Source organism: Coniophora puteana, assembly GCF_000271625.1.
Source record: "Coniophora puteana RWD-64-598 SS2 unplaced genomic scaffold CONPUscaffold_9, whole genome shotgun sequence".
Lineage (NCBI taxonomy): Eukaryota > Fungi > Basidiomycota > Agaricomycetes > Boletales > Coniophoraceae > Coniophora > Coniophora puteana.
Window position 1 is genome coordinate 351,234 of NW_006913061.1, and position 16,141 is coordinate 367,374.

Sequence of the window (16,141 nt, forward strand, 5' to 3'; positions counted from 1 at the left end):
TACTTATATAGGGTAACGATGGGTGCGTCTACTTGCGCGACGTATATGGCAACGTCTTATTAATTATTCTTTGGTAAGCATCATCAATCCTCGACGAACCAGTGTCACCCCTTGTGAGCACATGCCTCTGTCGTTACAATGATAAACTTATCTTATCAATGAAGTGGTAATGTATGACCGAATACTTGAAGCGACTGATCCTGATTGCGCCTTGGTGCTTTCGTTCGCAGCTGTGAGCGCTTGTCTTATCGCGCTTGTCTTAGACTTGACAAGTGTCCTTCAGGCTTCGTTTTATGGTCGTCTCGCAAGATACTAGAAGCAGTGTTGACATGTGTACTACAAGGTTCCCTTCGGTTTTATTCCTAAGATATTAAACTTACCTTATACTCAGGGATGATGACGATGCGTGCTTATGCACTGCTGGGAGCATGTAAACCATTCCTTTATGTTTTCTCGGTATTATTCGTCGTTGTGCAAGGGATCAGTATCGTATCGACCCTTTTGATGTTGGGACCCGTGCTCAAGACTGCCGGTAAGCCATGGTCGCCTCTGCTTCGAAAAACCTAACGGAGATAAAGGTCGCACTAACATTGCTGGTCTCAACGTTTGCGATGTTGGGACGACAGCATCATTCTCGTGGGTTACGCCAACGAGCGATACCTTGTGGATGACATACGAGACCATTCTATGTGGCGCCGTTCTGCGCTATGCTATCAGAGAGATCCCCACATCGTCGTGGAAAAGCCCGACGCGGTCAGTCGGCGCTCTCTTAAGAGTAATAATTCGAGACAACTTGATACACTTTTTCATGTGAGTCGCAGGCTCCTCTTGTCGTATCGACCGAAGTGATTGACCGACATCTAGTGTTACCTTTTCGCTACTCATGGCCACCCTCAACGCCACGGGTATCACTAGCAACGTGCGTCTCTACAGATAGCATCTGCGTTCTAAATGAGGTTAATTTGGTGTTGACGCTGGCAGGTGACCGTAATTGATCACGGCAACGTCTTCTTGGTTTCACTGCAAGTTGCGATGATAGGCCCATGGATTATCATCAACCTTCGGAGGAGCTATGAACAAACCGCCTATGCAGGCGCATCAAGCTTCTGGGAGGTGACGACGGTCGAATTTGCTAGTGATGAGTCCTGGCAAAAGTCAGAGCACGAAATCGAAGGAGCTAGATACTCAGCTACTGGTAGGCAGTCATATACTCCCCTGTAGGGCTAAGGTCCCGATTCTTGGGTAGACTACTATTATTACCTTTGGGCGTCGCTTTATGCCTTCACTTCAAAGTACTCGCCAGAAATATCATAACAATGTTCATTCAGAGCAGCGTGGTTGTACAGATTACGACCGGCACTGCACTGCGTCCCATTAGTACTGTTTACACGATGAAATCAACATACGCATACAATCAGGCCAGAGTCGGAAGACTATAACCCTCTCGCTCGATCTCCTCCCTAATATCGTCGTATACCTCGTAGGCGTGTGCCTCCGCATCAAACGCAAATAGCCACGCAGGTCGTGGCATATCGAGCTTCTCGCCCTTGTCCTCGGGCTTCGCCTGATGCCATTTGTCACGCGTCGACTCGCCCATGACCTGTGAGTCGCGAACGCGCTGGTACCTATGGACGTGAAATGAGCCGTTAACACCTAGTTATTCAGAGAAATATATACCTGATCTTCTCCCAAGCCTGCAGTGCGACTGGTACGTTCTGCTTACCTGCCAGCTGAAGCAGAACTGCGAGAGTGACGCCGTCCTCGATGGCTTGCGAAGCACCTTGGGCGCTCGTGCTGTTGATCGGCAAGATAAGCGGTGGAGACCCTCAAGGGTCGCAAGGGAGACTCACGGCAAGAAGGGGTGCGCAGCGTCGCCAATGAGGATGATCCTCCCGCTTTTGCTGATCCACGTTGGCAGAGGGTCGTGAACTGTTAGCTTCCAATCGACGCACTCAGGCGCCTTGGATAGGATAGCAGCGCAGCGCGGGTCCCATCCTTGGACTATTTTGAGGACGTCCTCCATCTTGCCTGGGAGAGAAGACGTATCAAGAAGTCCGGTGTCGTCTCTACAATTGAAGCATTCGCTGAGTCTTATTAGTACGGCGAGACAGTAGGTGCTTACTTGTGCGTGATGACCCATGAGATGGTCTTGCCGCCGAGGTTGGACGAAGTGAGCATGTGGACGTCTTGGCCTGGTCAATGACCTCATGAGCTGGTTTCTCAATCTGGTGCATCCCACTTCTCCGCACCTATCCAGCCGTAGAACACATCCCCGTCTGTGACCATGTGCCGAGTAAGCGGGTCCTTATCAACACCCTGTTCGGCAGCGTCGAACCAGGCTCTGTACACGGCATAGCCAGACGGCTTCGGTCTGTCTTGATAGTTCTGATCAATGTGAGAAGACGGATATCGACAGTTATATGCGACGTACCAAAACGAACTTGCGCGCAAAACTTCTCACTCCATCAGCCGCGACGACTACATCTGCTTCAAGCTCTTCGCCACCCATCAACGTGACACCGCTTGCACCTCGCGCGTCATCTTCCCAGTACTCCGCCACTTCCTCACCCATGCGGATGTTGACGCCGAGCTCGAGCGCATGTTCGAATAAGATGCCATGGATCTCGGCACGATGCCCGTTATAGCTATATGCGCCAAACATGGGCTGTTCGGACTTCTGAAAGCGGACGAGTTCGCCGAGATGGTTGTGGAGGTTGAGCCCGGGATGATGACCGCACACGGCCCAAAGCCTTAGGAAGCAACAATGATGGGGGAGTTCGGGAGGGGAGATTTATCAAACTCACCGGTCGTGCAACCCCCAGCGAGCGAGAATCCTCCCTGCGTTAGGGCCCAAGCTGAGGATATCTCCTGCAAAGTTCGAGAAAGTCAGTTTATGGCAGTATGGTCGAGCGGTCTTGTTCGTCTACAACCACCATGCACGAGAGCTTTGAACGCATCGCGCCTCTAGGCAGCTCAGGTATCAAGATCGTCGTCGTTGGTGCGGGGTACGCAGGCCCTATGAAAAATGACTCCGTCGCTACTCATTGTAGTAGGTTCCTTCTCTTTGGCACTCATTCTACTCCATTGGGCCCAGATGATAGCCTGAAATAGTACAGAAGATGTCAAAATGCGAGAATGGAATTTGAATTCCATACCAAACATCGTCAACCTGGTGTTCGATTCCAATCTGAATATTAGCTTATGATATTGATTCTGGCTCCGTTTCGAATCCCCTTGAACCAAATCGTGTCAGTGCAAACACAAATCCGTTCTATTAAGAGTCGCGACGTCGATGTCGGTATACTTGGCACAGTAGCACCATTAATCCTGATTGGTAAAAGGGTGGTGTCTTTTCTTATATCCACTGGGAGCTATATACAATGCCAGCTTTGCTTTAACTAGGTTATCTGAGATTGAGGTGGCTCTAATTATCTCAGTGTCAATTCCGAATAAAACAAGCCGGTTGCAGCAGTAACAGTGAAAGCCGAAGACAACAGCCTGCTGCCTTATGAGATCCTATGGGGGCTGCGCCACTGCGGGGTCTGAAAGAACTTGCCTAATCCAGTCGTGCTCCTGACTTCGTGATAAGGCGCGTTGGGGAAAGCAGATTTGTTGAAATGCACCTTTCTCCCCAACGTCTCCCACTCCCCTCGACGACATCCTCCTTGCCCAGCTAGCACCAACGCTGGTGCCGTCTTGCCTCTGTTTCAGCACGTTTTCTCCCTCTGCATCGGTCACGGACAGCATGGTTTCTCCCTGGTATGTGAGTACTACTTATTTCCCGTGCACCTGCGACTACTTGTGCTAATAAAGTATGCAAATAGAAATAGTAGTCATTATGTCACAGATGTAGACAAGCCTACTAGCGTGTCTCATCTGGAGAAGCAAACAGACGATAGAGGCGGGGGAAAACAGGATGGAGGGAGAAAGAGTAGCAAAGCAACTCGGGATTGAGGTAAGTGGTGTGTTCTGTCGCAATGCCTCTAATCTCAACGTGGCCAGTGCACTTCGCTTGCCCCTGTTAACGTTTGCTCCATTTTGGGGGTAAGTCTTAGATTTTTCTGTTGGAATGCACATTTTACTCTGATTACAGGCTCCCGAAAACCCATCGCACGAACACGTCAGCCAGCACGTCTGTGACACAGTCTCAGGAGATGCCTCGGAAGAAGAAGGGCCTAAAGATACCGGGAAGATAAGCACTGGATGGATTAGTATGCCGACAGAGATATGTACTATGTGAGTTCCATGTTCCTTTTCCCCTTTGCATGTCTAATGGTGTTTATAGGCATATATTTTAGCCTGGGCGCTCGACAAGACATGTACTTGGTCGTGACTTTCGCAGTCTCTCTGAGGACCCATAACAGGTTCGTCTTGGTGCCCCTCTTGCGTGCAATGCTCATCTGTATGGCAGATTTACGAGCAGCAGTTCAAGGACGCGAAGGACGAAAGCCGCTCTCGGAAAACGCAAGCGCAACACAATGTGATCCCATCCCTTTCCATTCGACGCTGCTTCATTCGACTTTCCTTGCTCTTTTTCACTCGTTCTCTCCGATTGCTATCATTTGCTGGCCTTTCGTACTATTTTGTTTCGGTGAGATTTTCGGTGCTATGCTTTCATTTTCATTGCTCATTGGCTCTCGTTGGCTCTCGTTCGTACTCTTTGGCAACAGGTAGGAACGATCGTCAAAGAGTGTAAATAGATCCATTCACTACCATTTCGTCGCTACAGTTTCGATTCGAAATAACATTGCTGCTCTTTGTACTCTATTGGCTTACTTTAAGGGAAATTTGAATATTGCCACTCGTTGGGATATAAGTACGAAAGAGTATCAAAGAGTGGCGACGGAGTCATTTTTCATAGGGACGCAGGGCTTGCGTGCGCGATAGAATGTATGCGTAAGGGACATGAGGTTGTGATCCTTGAAAAGGTGCAGAAGTTAAAGATTCTGGGTGCGCCTCTAGCCTTTGTGTGCCAGAATCCCTCTCCCATGGTCGTGGGCCCATTTGTTGAAGTGCCACGGGTGTATGAGTGAGCAAGGAGATCGGGAGTGGTGGAAAAGATACGGAAGAAGTATTCTCGCGTGAGGAAACTTCTCGGCAACAATGCAGCCAGCAATTCTCGATGTGGGAGACGTCCGGGCTCATTCTGGAAGAATACAGAGGTAAAGGAAGTCGGAATGAAGGTCGGAAAAGAAAAGGGACCGACAACGTTCTCGGTTTGCGAAAGGCGCGAAACTGCACTCACGACCTTGTCGCCACGGGCTGCGTGCACTATGGGTAACTCATGAGCCAGAAGGAGATGCCAGGACGATCGTTGTACAGAAATGTCCAGTACACAACTAGTTGCTTAGTTTTCGCGTCGTACTTTGGGCGAATGTAGGATATGTGGAATGTTGTGACGGGATGAGACGAGCGGGATGCGAGCAGCGAGGCTGGGAAAAAGTTCTCCGGTTTCCGATGGCAGGCGTGGCGAGCCCGAATTGCGACGCGCGCGTACGCCCAACTCAGCTCCCGACTCCCACTTTGACCTCGTCGTCCTGAGTCCGAGGCTATTGCAATCGGAGAACCAACAAGGGACGCTCCAGCCTTGTAATAACCGTGTGATTCTCGTCGCACAACCCAACCTGCCTCTCCTCCGTGGCCCTTCTGAGCTACACTTCACCAAGATTCCAAGAGGTTGACACCACTCTCATACCAGTGCGCTCACTTCACTTGCTTTCGAAGGCAATCATGCCCTCGCGTTGTTTCCTCTATCCCTTGCTAGATATACACAGTGCATCCACTATTATTGCCCACGAATGGGACTGGATAGCCTTTGCTTACTCCTTAACCGCCAAGTCGCCGTGAATATGCCCGATACTGCGATGGAGCTTCATATATGCGCTCTGACTTTAGACTAGGGTCTTTATCCGTCCCGATTGACGCTATAACGAACATCGCTAGTGGGGAGACAGAAACATTTAGCGTGCAGCCCTATCTTCCCGGGGTCCCTTCGTCCACCGTCTTCATCGGCCTGCCACACATCCCGCTTTGTGAGTACTCCTATTCACCCCATAGGTAGGAGGATGCTAACCCAGAACCAAGAATCGGATGCTTCGTGCAGCCCACTAAACCCCTCACGGAGTTCGATGTTAGAAATGATGACCGCCCAACGATATGTGGTACAGCCAGCGTCAATCAAAATCCGTCATTGATCCTCATCTTCGCAAACTGTATCCAAGGTCTTCCGATCAGAGTCTCATCTTCGTACGTCACTCGTTGTTACCCATACTTGTTTCAACGACTAATGAGTATTGCCAAATGAGCATTCATAGAACTCCGCTCCAGAGTCGTCGGGCCAAGAGAAAGATAAAGATAGTTCTGAGACGATGAGAACATTCTATCGCGCCCAACATGCGCGCTCTGGCAACAAGGTTTGCTTGCTGTGTGTTCCAGAAGCGCTATAAGAGGTAACGGTTTCTGTATACCTGTGCTCCGTTTCCCTCACCGGCAATGTCTTCTAGCTCAACAAGCGAACGAGATTTCCTGCAGTGGACTACTGCGTGCTGGGCACAAGAGTGCATTGGAAGTACGCTTATCTGCCAGTCCTCTGCTTCAGAAACAGATATTTAACTCGCGACTATCATGATCTACAGCTATGGTGTATCGATTGTTTCTTTGCAAGTGGGTGAGGAAACCGCGAGCACGCTCACCATTGAAATGCACCATTGAATCTCACAGTTGAGGTAGTAAGAACCCTAAGCAAATCGTTTTCGGACATCTCAACGTTACACCTCACTTCCTCCTGACGCTAGGTGGAGTTCTTCTGGGTAAGGCTAGCACCTGGGGCAGCTGCACTTCATTAGCTCATTTCATTTAGCGCCGAACGCACACGACGGTGTGTATAGTTTCTCCGCTGATGGCTGCAAGATACCAAAAAGTATGCACGCTCAGTTTTCCGCTCTCAGTCAGCATCTCTACTTTTGTTTCCGATCTCGCTGAGCCGGCTTTCGAAGGTTCCGTAGACCTAAGTTCATTACTTCCTTACGCTTGAAGACCTACCACCTGGGATCAGAGTGTATGTATGGATGAGATGCTCATTCACTCGCGCCAACATATTTGGAGCACCAGTAACAGTGGTTGGGTTATTCTGTATGTCGGAACTCTTTCTCATCTTTCACCTGCACTTATCCCATGTTACGTGGAAGGTGCAACAGCAACTCGGAGTGGCCAACGATGCCGTGTGCAGCGAAGGAATGCCACGGAGACAGGGAGATAGGGGCCATATCGCCGGAAATCGCCGAGGGTTTAGGCTATGTTTCAAGCACTCCTCACTCGGAATCCATTGTCCGCAGCTCAGCGCTCACTGCAGTTCAGTCCCTGAAACTCAAAAAAGCCTCGCTCATGGATTCTGAGGCTCAACACAGCTGATCTTTACAGATACCGGGACTGCATGTATCTGAAACACAAGGGATACGTCTCGTTGCCGCCCGACGCCCAGCCACATGTCGGGGTCATTAGATCGCTCCACTCCTCGCTCTCAAGATGCGCCAAGCCCGCCCCATCGTCCGTACAAAAGTCGGATGTGGTCTTATCGCCACTAAAAGCTCCCCAAGGCTCATCGCTAAACATGTCTGACCCGGGGCTCTCATCATGGGCAAGGCTGTATATGACTGAAGAGTACGTCCAGTGTGAGTTGCTCCTCGTTACCTTCAGCAGAGAATCTGGCTATTTATGGACGTCTCTCCCGTTTAGTGGCTGCAGCATGTATAGTTGTTCACGACTACGGTATGTTCTAACCTGACAATGTCTTCACCTGTCGGGATGCTACAATTGCTTGATAGCACTCAACTTCTCGCTTGAGGTAGGAAAATGTGAATTCCGAAACCTCAGCCTCATGCTAAGTCTCTCTCAGATCGAATACTTCTGGGTATGGCTAGAACCGTACGTTCCGCGCCTCTCATTAATCGCGTGATGTAGTTGCAGAAATTCTCGTACATGACTTTAGTTTACATGACGGTACGGCCTTCTCCTTTTTGTCTCATACTTCTGTTGAGCCAAGTCTTTATTTATTTAGCTGCGTTACGTAGGCTTGTGTTACTCAGGGTAGGTGATCGATCTTCGAGTTTGGGCACATATTCTTATGATAACTTGGATAGGTTGACTATGGGTGTGTTTTGTCCGCACCTACATTCAACTTTGAAGCGTCTGATATCATTCCCAGCGTCAGCTCTTATCAATGAACCAATATCTCCCCTGGTAAGCTTGACTCTTTGAAATCCGAGGTATCGGACATATGCTCATCGATACTTGACCCAAGAGGTTTGTACCAGTCTGCTTCATTTACTGTGTTAGCCCTAATATGAGGATTGAATCGATGTCACCAGCTGTAAGCACGTCTTTTTTGCTCTTGGTTTCAGTACGTATGAGCGTTCATGTAGGTTTTCTATTGTATGCACTTCGGGAGATAACCATTCTTGTCCCAACGTGCGCCTTACAAGGTACTTTCTTGTGCTGAGAAGAGTAACTGCTTATATTTAACCCGTTGTGAATCCTTAGGGATAATGGCAATGCGAGCGTATGAATTACTAGGACGACCCAAACTGTTCGGGTCTACTCTGGCGTTGCTTTTTGTTGTTATTCAATGCATAAATATTGCATTGAATCTCATGATGTTCAAGGACGTCCTGGATACCTCAGGCGAGTCGTTTAGCTTCTCCGATATGCGTAGTTCTAATTACACCATTAGGTCGTATCAATATCGCTGGCTACAATGTTTGCGAGGTTGGGGCGCCACCGTCGCTCGCCTGGGTCACGCCAACAACTAACGCCCTGTTGATGGCGTACGAGATCCTTCTCTGCGGCGCCGTTTTGCGCTACGCATTGAAGGAGGTCCGGGGGTTTTCGTGGAAAAGCCCAACCAAGCCGTTTAGCACTCTGGTGGCGGTGATTGTCCGAGACAACTTGATCTATTTCATTGTGTAAGTGATAAGGTTCTCCTGTAGATCGGATAAAGTAGCTAAATCATAACTTTAGCGTTACAATTTCCATGCTTGTCGCCGTCACCAACGCCACAGGCATTACTTCCGGAGTAAGTATTCGAGCAGATCCTTAGGAGCAGGCCTTTGTCTGATATCATTCACATTCCATCAGACAAACCTCTTTGATAACGGATCATACTTCTTGCTATCGCTGCAAGTGTCAATGATCGGTCCATGGATAACAATCAACCTTAGGAGAAATTATGAAAGTACTGCCATGAGCGAAACAATGTACGACTCGCACGAGCTAGAGCCTGTAGTTTTTGTCGCTGTAGATCGATTGGAAGACGCTTATGTCAGTAATTAGTTGTTCGGACCAGTTTTCCCTTTCTTGTTCTAGACAATGATAGATTAAATTTGGGTTGATAGTTCAACGGAAACATGGTACTACACACACAGGCTATACACCTAACAATCAGTTTCCAGACCGAGGATCCTTCCTGGAGGATGATTGGGGCGTGACACAGTGGCATGCGCTCACAAGCAAAGCGAGTTTCGTTCAAGGCAAGGACAGCCACGCTATTTAAATGAGAGGGAGACCCTCAAGGAGTTTGTCTCGCCTATCGCGTATTACTCTGGAATTGCAACCGTAGCGCTTCCTCTTGTCCGTTATCAGGTGCGTGTACTCATGTGTTCTGCTAAATATGTCTTATTCACACACAGAGGGGAGCTTCTATTAGCTATGGCATTACTTAGCTTATGAGGCCCCTTGTAAACTTAGACGCCCTACCACCAGCGTCCAACCTGCTCTTTAACGGATCCGCATTGACCGTTATCAAAACCACACCACACGGGTCGCAACTATGGGTTCGCAGTTCAAAAGCTTCATAGTGAATTCATTATGCTTGATTTTCCCGTTCAAGAGGCGCGAAGAAAAACTGTTAGTTGTTCTTACCTCCTAACCATGGTCAATCAGACCGATATAGAACTATCCCAACGAGCACGTCCGGCACTGCGCTCACAGCGGCGTTCGTGATCATGCTGTGGAGCATCAAGCGGCTGAAGCTAAGGCCGTACTGTGTTCTGCGTGACCGTTCTGAGCGCATGAGGTCACGTACGCTCTAGCCTTCCTAATAAAAGAACCTGCCAATTCTACGACTACGGTATCAATACATGTGACACCGCAGACAATCTACGCTGTTTACCGAGGGAATATTGTTAGAAAAAGGCGTGAAGATGGTAAACTTTTCTGATGCCTTTTCGCGCTGGGGATATTCATTGAAAAAGGTAAGCTTTTCACCCGCTACTTGCCCTTTCGGGCATACCGAAGAGATGGGCTTTCCATTTCTGGCTGGTATAGTTCAGACTCCGGCTCCAAATTGGGTAACTTTCAGCTGAAAAGTTTACCTTTTTCAATGAATATCCCCAGCGCGAAAAGTCATCAAAAAAGTTTACCATCTTCACGCCTTTTTCTAACAATATTCTCTCGGTAAACAGCGTAGATTGTCTGCGGTGTGAGCACGTCTATATTGTGCCAGTGTCCTGATAAGGGATTATCAGCTTCTTAAATGACAGCAATTTGCGCTCGCTATGGCATACGTTCGTAGAAAATCGCTAGATCAGCCGACCTTCATCATCCCTGCGGCAGCGATCGCGATTTTGGGAAAGTCGCTATGATCACTACGATGATTTACGTAATCTACGCTACATCGGAACGCTTTCCGCCGCATGATACGAGTGGTGGATCCGAGTGAGATAGAGCGCCCTGGAAATCTAAGGGTAGCTTTTACTTCACTGGTCAGATTTATGTTGGGCTCTTGGCGATATTCGTGAAACTCAATATAGATGCCAAGCTCGCCGTTGTGCTTTGCAATCCTCGAGTTTCATATATCATATCGCAACGCTATAAAAGTCTAGCTTCTTTCATCTCCTCGGTATCAGAACACCCCGTTCTTCCCGTCATCCTCATGCTCCGCCTAAACTCAAGACACCGAAGTGTCCCCTAAAAGACCTGTGTCCGCTCAACAGTGGGCTAGTTGGTCAAACACCCCCACTTGTCTGAGATGTTCAACCCACAGACTGTATCATGGGCACAGCTATATATGACGCAGGAGTATATAGGACGTAAGCTTTTCTTGCACCATTTTATATCAGAGTGTCGCTGGAGCGTACCACTCTGTACAGTCGCTGCAGCTTTCATAATTGTGTACGACTATGGTACGTTGATACATTCCTGTTGAGTACTTGAGTCGCTGATTCGAGGCCTTGACCTATAGTCTTAAACATAACGCTTGAGGTGAGAAATTTGGCTACTGCCAGTGCCTTACCGGTCCCGATGCCAACCACACTCTTTTTGCTGTTAGATTGAATACTTATGGGTAAAAACAAACCGCACAAAATCACTCTCAGAAAGCTAACTTGAACGTCTTGTAGCGGAGGAGATTCTCATGGACCACTGTGGTATACATGACGGTGCCATATCCAGCCGATATCATTTGATTGAACTCATTAACATGGAAATTCGTTATTCAGCTTCGATATCTAGGTCTAGCTTACTCAGGGTGCGTGTATTACTTTTGGTCTATGCAGACGTACTAAACTCACACCTGTAGAGTAAGAATGAGTAAGTCAACTATCACACACATAACAAAAATATCTCACTTTATTACCAGCACAGTCCATCTTGGACGAACCGGTGTCGGGGCTGGTGAGAGCCTTCCATTATTAGCCTAGACAAATATTTCTCACTAATACTCCATTGCAGTGGTTCGTATCTATGTCAATTGCGGAGGAATGACTGATCATCATGCATGAGGTTGTTTTCAGTTGTAAGCATTGCTAAAACCTCATGCTTTGTTCGCAGCGCTAATTTTACTGGAGGCTACCTGTTGGCATTATTCCACGAGATACTCCTTCTTGTCCTGACTGCTGTTCTACAAGGTTTCTCCCTAAGCTCTTCTGCTCGTAGAGATCTGACAGAATTTACAGGGATGATGACGATACGCGCATATGTACTCCTCGAGAGACCGAAATCATTCCTCCTCTGCTCCTTCATCCTATTTATCCTTGTTCAAGGTGCATGCATTGTTGCAAACATGGTCTTGTATAAAAATGAGCTTGGATCATCGAGTAAGCCGCCTGAAATTTTGGGTGTTATCATACACTATTTATTTCATGGGTCCGTAGGTCGCACCGAGATTGCCGGCTTGAACCTTTGTAACGTTGGAGCACCTTCGCTGCTTTACTGGGTCACACCAATGAGTAACTCTCTTTGGATTGCCTATGAGATACTGCTTTGTGGTGCTGTTCTGCGCTATGCGTTCCAAGAACTTCCTGCATCTTGGTGGAAACGCCCATTTCGCTCAGCAAGTACCCTCAGGGCTGTGATAACTCGAGATAACTTGGTATACTTTTTCATGTACGTATCTTAATAGGTCCGTGGAATTTTGTCAACAACAATAGACTGACATACGAGCTCAGCGTCACTATCTCAATGCTCGTATCCACACTTGGTGCTACCGGTGTCACCGCCAATGTAGAAAAATTTAGACTATTTTGTCCTGAGTTAATGGCTGATCACAAAATCACCGCAGACACCGATAGTTAGCAACGCATCTCCATTCCTGTCAGCAATTCAGGTGGCCATGGTAGGACCGTGGCTGATCATCAGCCTCCGAAAGCGATACGACAAAGACACGAACGCAGAAATAGCTGACTCGTACGAGATGACCACCATGGAATTCTCAAGTACAGAATATCAAGGGTCTGGGGGCGGAACACGCTCATCTCTCACTGCTGGGTCATTTTAGATATTCTAACGTTGACCTGATTTGCATAAAGCTACTAAATCAGATTGTATATGTGTTGTTTTGATAGAGGACTCAAAGCTTGCTGTATGTCCCATAGACTGTTGTTAAGGGAATGTTTCCTGAATCACAGTGCACGATATTCCTGTTGGCATACCCCAGCAACTAGAAATTGACGTATCGTTTCTTCGGCCCATCCTCCACAGTGCTCACATCACGGGCTTCCCACAGCCTTGATTCGGTATAAGAAGGCGTTCAGAGCGATGTCTCGTGCGCAGGTGCGTCAGAAATGTCCCTTGCTGGCGTGGCAAAGCTGATATTTGTTTCATGTGCCATATCGTGGTCGCCTTGTAGTCTATCGCGTGCAGCCGCTGCGCTCGAACCGATCCGTTAATACATGGGCAGACAACCTTTTAAACCTCGTACATCACCATCCAGGAACAACGGAGAGTACATCAGGCGGGAAAAGGGTATGGGAATGATTACATGACACCAACCTAGCTTGAACTAAAGTGCCTACCCAACATCCGCATCCGGATTAGGTTAGCCCTGATTCTGGGCCATCCCAGCAGCTGAGGCTTAGACCAAAATAGCATCGCTCCCACAAAGTTTCCGGCAGGCTTTCTTGGGAATCTATCACAGTGTCATCTCAAGACATTGCCTTTTTAAGAGTATCGCTAGCGCTCATCAACGTTATCTCTAGACAGTTTGGGATATATTAACATTCAGATGGCAACATGATTGCTCTTGTCGTTCGTCCCAGTTGCGTATAGGCCAGCATGTGCTTATGCTTGTGGTAGTTCAGCTCAGCATGCCCAATTATATAACTACCACGCGAGACCGTAGCTTTATCCGTAATTATTTGAATATGCAACGACAACGAGAAATGTTTATCCGTACTCGCTAATTTCATAAAACTCGGTGTCTTAACTTGCTGTCTACTGCTATTTTTACGTAGTGAAACTCAATACAAAAGCCGTTCAATCGCTCGTCTCCATACTCAACGGCACCCAGTCCTTTCAGCAGACATGACTGATTCAGAGCTTGTATCATGGGCACAACTATACTTCACACAGGAGTACATAGGACGTACACTCATTCCTATCCATCACACATCCGAATAAGTATAACGCCAGCGTTTTCTCTTTTAGTTGCTGCTTCATTTATCATCGTATACGATTACGGTGCGTTATACCTGCGAAGAAACCTCGACAGTACCAATATATGTTCACCCATAGTGTTAAACTTTACCCTCGAAGTGAGCACTTTGGCTTCTGGTTTTTTCCTATTGCACTGAATTAATCAACCGAAAGGTAGAACATATATGGGTAATCGGACGAACATTAGCAACAGATCTGTCACTGGTGCTAACATTCCGTAGCACAGAACATTAACGGGAATGACGGTGATCTACATGATGGTATATATGTTTCGCGCTCGTTTTTCTCAGTTACTGACGATTGGTTGCATTTATGTAGCTTCGTTACCTTGGCTTGGCATATTCGGTGTGCGTTGAATAAGTGGCTTCACTCACCCCATGTACCTTCATGCTGGTTACTTGCAGGTTTGAAATGGGTATGTTCGCTACATCTAGGTGAATTAGAGATAACTCACCCTCTTTTCCGATACAGCATCTTCGCTTTTAAACGAGCCTGTCTCGTCTCGGCATTGGTGAGGAATCATGTTCTAGCTCAGATAATGCAACAGTTATTGATAGTAGCTTGATTTGAAAGAGGTACGTAACGTCAAGCTATACATGTTGTTCCATGCGGCCAACATTACCAGCTGTAAGCGTTTATCAAGTAGTGATATTAGCTTTTGTTTTATAATCATTAATAGGTTTTTTATTATGGGCATTCCGCGAGATAATCATCATAGTCCAGACTATTGTTCTGCAAGGCTTGCTACCCCATGTCTTTCATTCTTTTCTGTGGCTCATTGGTTTGGGCAGGCATGATGTCGATGCGCGTGTATGCCCTGCTCGGAAGACCCGCTTTGCTTCGCTTTCCTCTTATTATTTTCTTTGTGGCTGTTCAAGGGATAGGAGTATCATCAAATATCGTGATGATGGTGACTGTGTTCAGACACACGAGTAAGTCAAAATGAAATCAGTATAAGCGAATTGCCGTTCTTATCCGCTTACAGGTCGCACTGCTATTTCTGGCTTAAACATCTGCGACGTAGGCTCAGTGCCGTCAATCTCGTGGGTCACTCCAACGACCGACACTCTGTGGATGGTCTATGAAGTCGTTCTTTGTGGCGCTGCTATACGGCATGCGTTTAACAACATACCGTTAGCCATGTGGAAGAGCCCAGTCCGCTCACTTGGCACGCTTGTTTCAGTGGTTATCAGAGACAACTTGGTTTACTTCTTCATGTGGGGTCATTTTCCTTTTGACGTTCCGGAGAGACAGCGCTAACACGAACCCATAGCGTCACTGTCTCAATGCTAATTACGACCCTCAAGGACACAAATGTCATCAGTGATGTAAGGTCCAAGAAGCCTAAACTTGTTTTCAGAGCCTTACGCCTTCACCGTCAGATTACCGTCTTGATTAACATGTCACCATTCCTTTTATCGTTACAAGTAGCCATGGTTGGCCCGTGGTTGATCATTAACCTTCGACGGAGATATGAGCAAAGCATAGATGCGGATATGTCCGACACATGGGAAATGACAACAATGATCTTCACCCACACAAGCGATCCAAAATCGGGATGTGAGTGTTATTCATCCGATGTAATTGTCTCCGAGTCATAAGAAGATACTCAGCCAGTTCACAGGGCATCGTCATCCTTCGGAGGATGTGGAGCACCTTAGACGCCAAGAAATCCAACTTACGGGTGAGGATGGCATTAATTCATCGGGCCCATGGATTGAAAGAAGATGATGGGTGTTTTGACGCGGGACGATCCCGGATTGAGTCAGGTCGAAGGCAAACCTATATATTAGATCAGAGTACGAGTTGTTCCAGACATGATAGAGGCCTGAGTTTCTGTTGTCTCCGGATTAGCTAGCGGATACAAGCCATGAGGTCCCAATGTGCATGAAAGGCCACCGACCACGTGTGTGCACAGGATCGAAGCTCGAAGAAGCCTGCACTGAATGAGCCCCAAGTTGGCCTCGATCCAGCCAACGTTCTGATGTCATCACACGTATCTTCCTCAAATGTCTTGTTAAGGGTAAGAAAGAGTGTGGTCAGCGAAGAGAGGGCCCAAGCCCAACGGGCCTAGCACACCGAGGCTGTAACAAGATGTCGAGTTTTCCTATCGTGGATATGGAACACGGCTACTCGGATGCAGCATCGGCGCGGACTCGCCTCGGCTATGCAGGACAGCATCGGACACCCGAAGGCAGATCACTCTGAAGATGTA

At 47.7% G+C, this 16,141-nt stretch overlaps 4 protein-coding genes across 4 annotated transcripts; 3 read left to right on the plus strand and 1 right to left on the minus strand.

Annotated features, from left to right (window-relative positions):
- Nucleotides 1-1,414: 1,414 nt before the first annotated feature.
- Nucleotides 1,415-2,869, minus strand: CONPUDRAFT_59302 (FAD/NAD(P)-binding domain-containing protein; the record flags this gene model as incomplete). The annotated part of the gene is made up of 7 exons (XM_007772251.1): nt 1,415-1,625; nt 1,678-1,794; nt 1,851-2,066; nt 2,123-2,192; nt 2,250-2,385; nt 2,432-2,750; nt 2,805-2,869. Coding segments are annotated over 7 exons (1,134 nt in total), but the record flags the coding sequence as incomplete, so codon positions are not given.
- Nucleotides 2,870-3,649: 780 nt separating this feature from the next.
- CONPUDRAFT_83289 (uncharacterized protein) lies at nt 3,650-4,799 on the plus strand. Its single transcript, XM_007772444.1, has 7 exons — nt 3,650-3,763; nt 3,825-3,955; nt 4,003-4,044; nt 4,094-4,236; nt 4,286-4,364; nt 4,412-4,591; nt 4,671-4,799. The coding sequence occupies exons 2-5, from the start codon at nt 3,917-3,919 to the stop codon at nt 4,296-4,298; spliced, it is 237 nt and encodes a 78-aa protein (XP_007770634.1). The 5' UTR covers nt 3,650-3,763; nt 3,825-3,916; the 3' UTR covers nt 4,299-4,364; nt 4,412-4,591; nt 4,671-4,799.
- A 2,441-nt stretch (nt 4,800-7,240) lies between these two features.
- CONPUDRAFT_145137 (uncharacterized protein) lies at nt 7,241-10,085 on the plus strand (the record flags this gene model as incomplete). The annotated part of the gene is made up of 15 exons (XM_007772445.1): nt 7,241-7,350; nt 7,420-7,670; nt 7,735-7,767; nt 7,824-7,843; nt 7,895-7,909; nt 7,960-7,998; nt 8,057-8,085; nt 8,139-8,480; nt 8,539-8,706; nt 8,729-8,960; nt 9,016-9,070; nt 9,133-9,315; nt 9,614-9,636; nt 9,884-9,900; nt 9,937-10,085. The coding sequence occupies exons 8-15, from the start codon at nt 8,342-8,344 to the stop codon at nt 10,083-10,085; spliced, it is 966 nt and encodes a 321-aa protein (XP_007770635.1). The 5' UTR covers nt 7,241-7,350; nt 7,420-7,670; nt 7,735-7,767; nt 7,824-7,843; nt 7,895-7,909; nt 7,960-7,998; nt 8,057-8,085; nt 8,139-8,341.
- Nucleotides 10,086-11,023: 938 nt separating this feature from the next.
- CONPUDRAFT_74460 (uncharacterized protein) lies at nt 11,024-12,769 on the plus strand (the record flags this gene model as incomplete). Its single annotated transcript, XM_007772328.1, has 11 exons — nt 11,024-11,084; nt 11,145-11,177; nt 11,237-11,256; nt 11,493-11,521; nt 11,573-11,583; nt 11,633-11,667; nt 11,725-11,726; nt 11,824-12,089; nt 12,147-12,378; nt 12,423-12,495; nt 12,554-12,769. The coding sequence occupies 11 exons, from the start codon at nt 11,024-11,026 to the stop codon at nt 12,767-12,769; spliced, it is 978 nt and encodes a 325-aa protein (XP_007770518.1).
- Nucleotides 12,770-16,141: the final 3,372 nt, after the last annotated feature.

Coding starts and splice junctions, on each gene's coding strand:
- CONPUDRAFT_83289 (XM_007772444.1), top strand. CDS start 3,917: ATGGAGGGAGAAAGAGTAGCAAAGCAACTCGGGATTGAG. Junction 3,956..4,002: donor CAAAGCAACTCGGGATTGAG/GTAAGTGGTGTG, acceptor CAACGTGGCCAG/TGCACTTCGCTTGCCCCTGT. Junction 4,045..4,093: donor ACGTTTGCTCCATTTTGGGG/GTAAGTCTTAGA, acceptor CTCTGATTACAG/GCTCCCGAAAACCCATCGCA.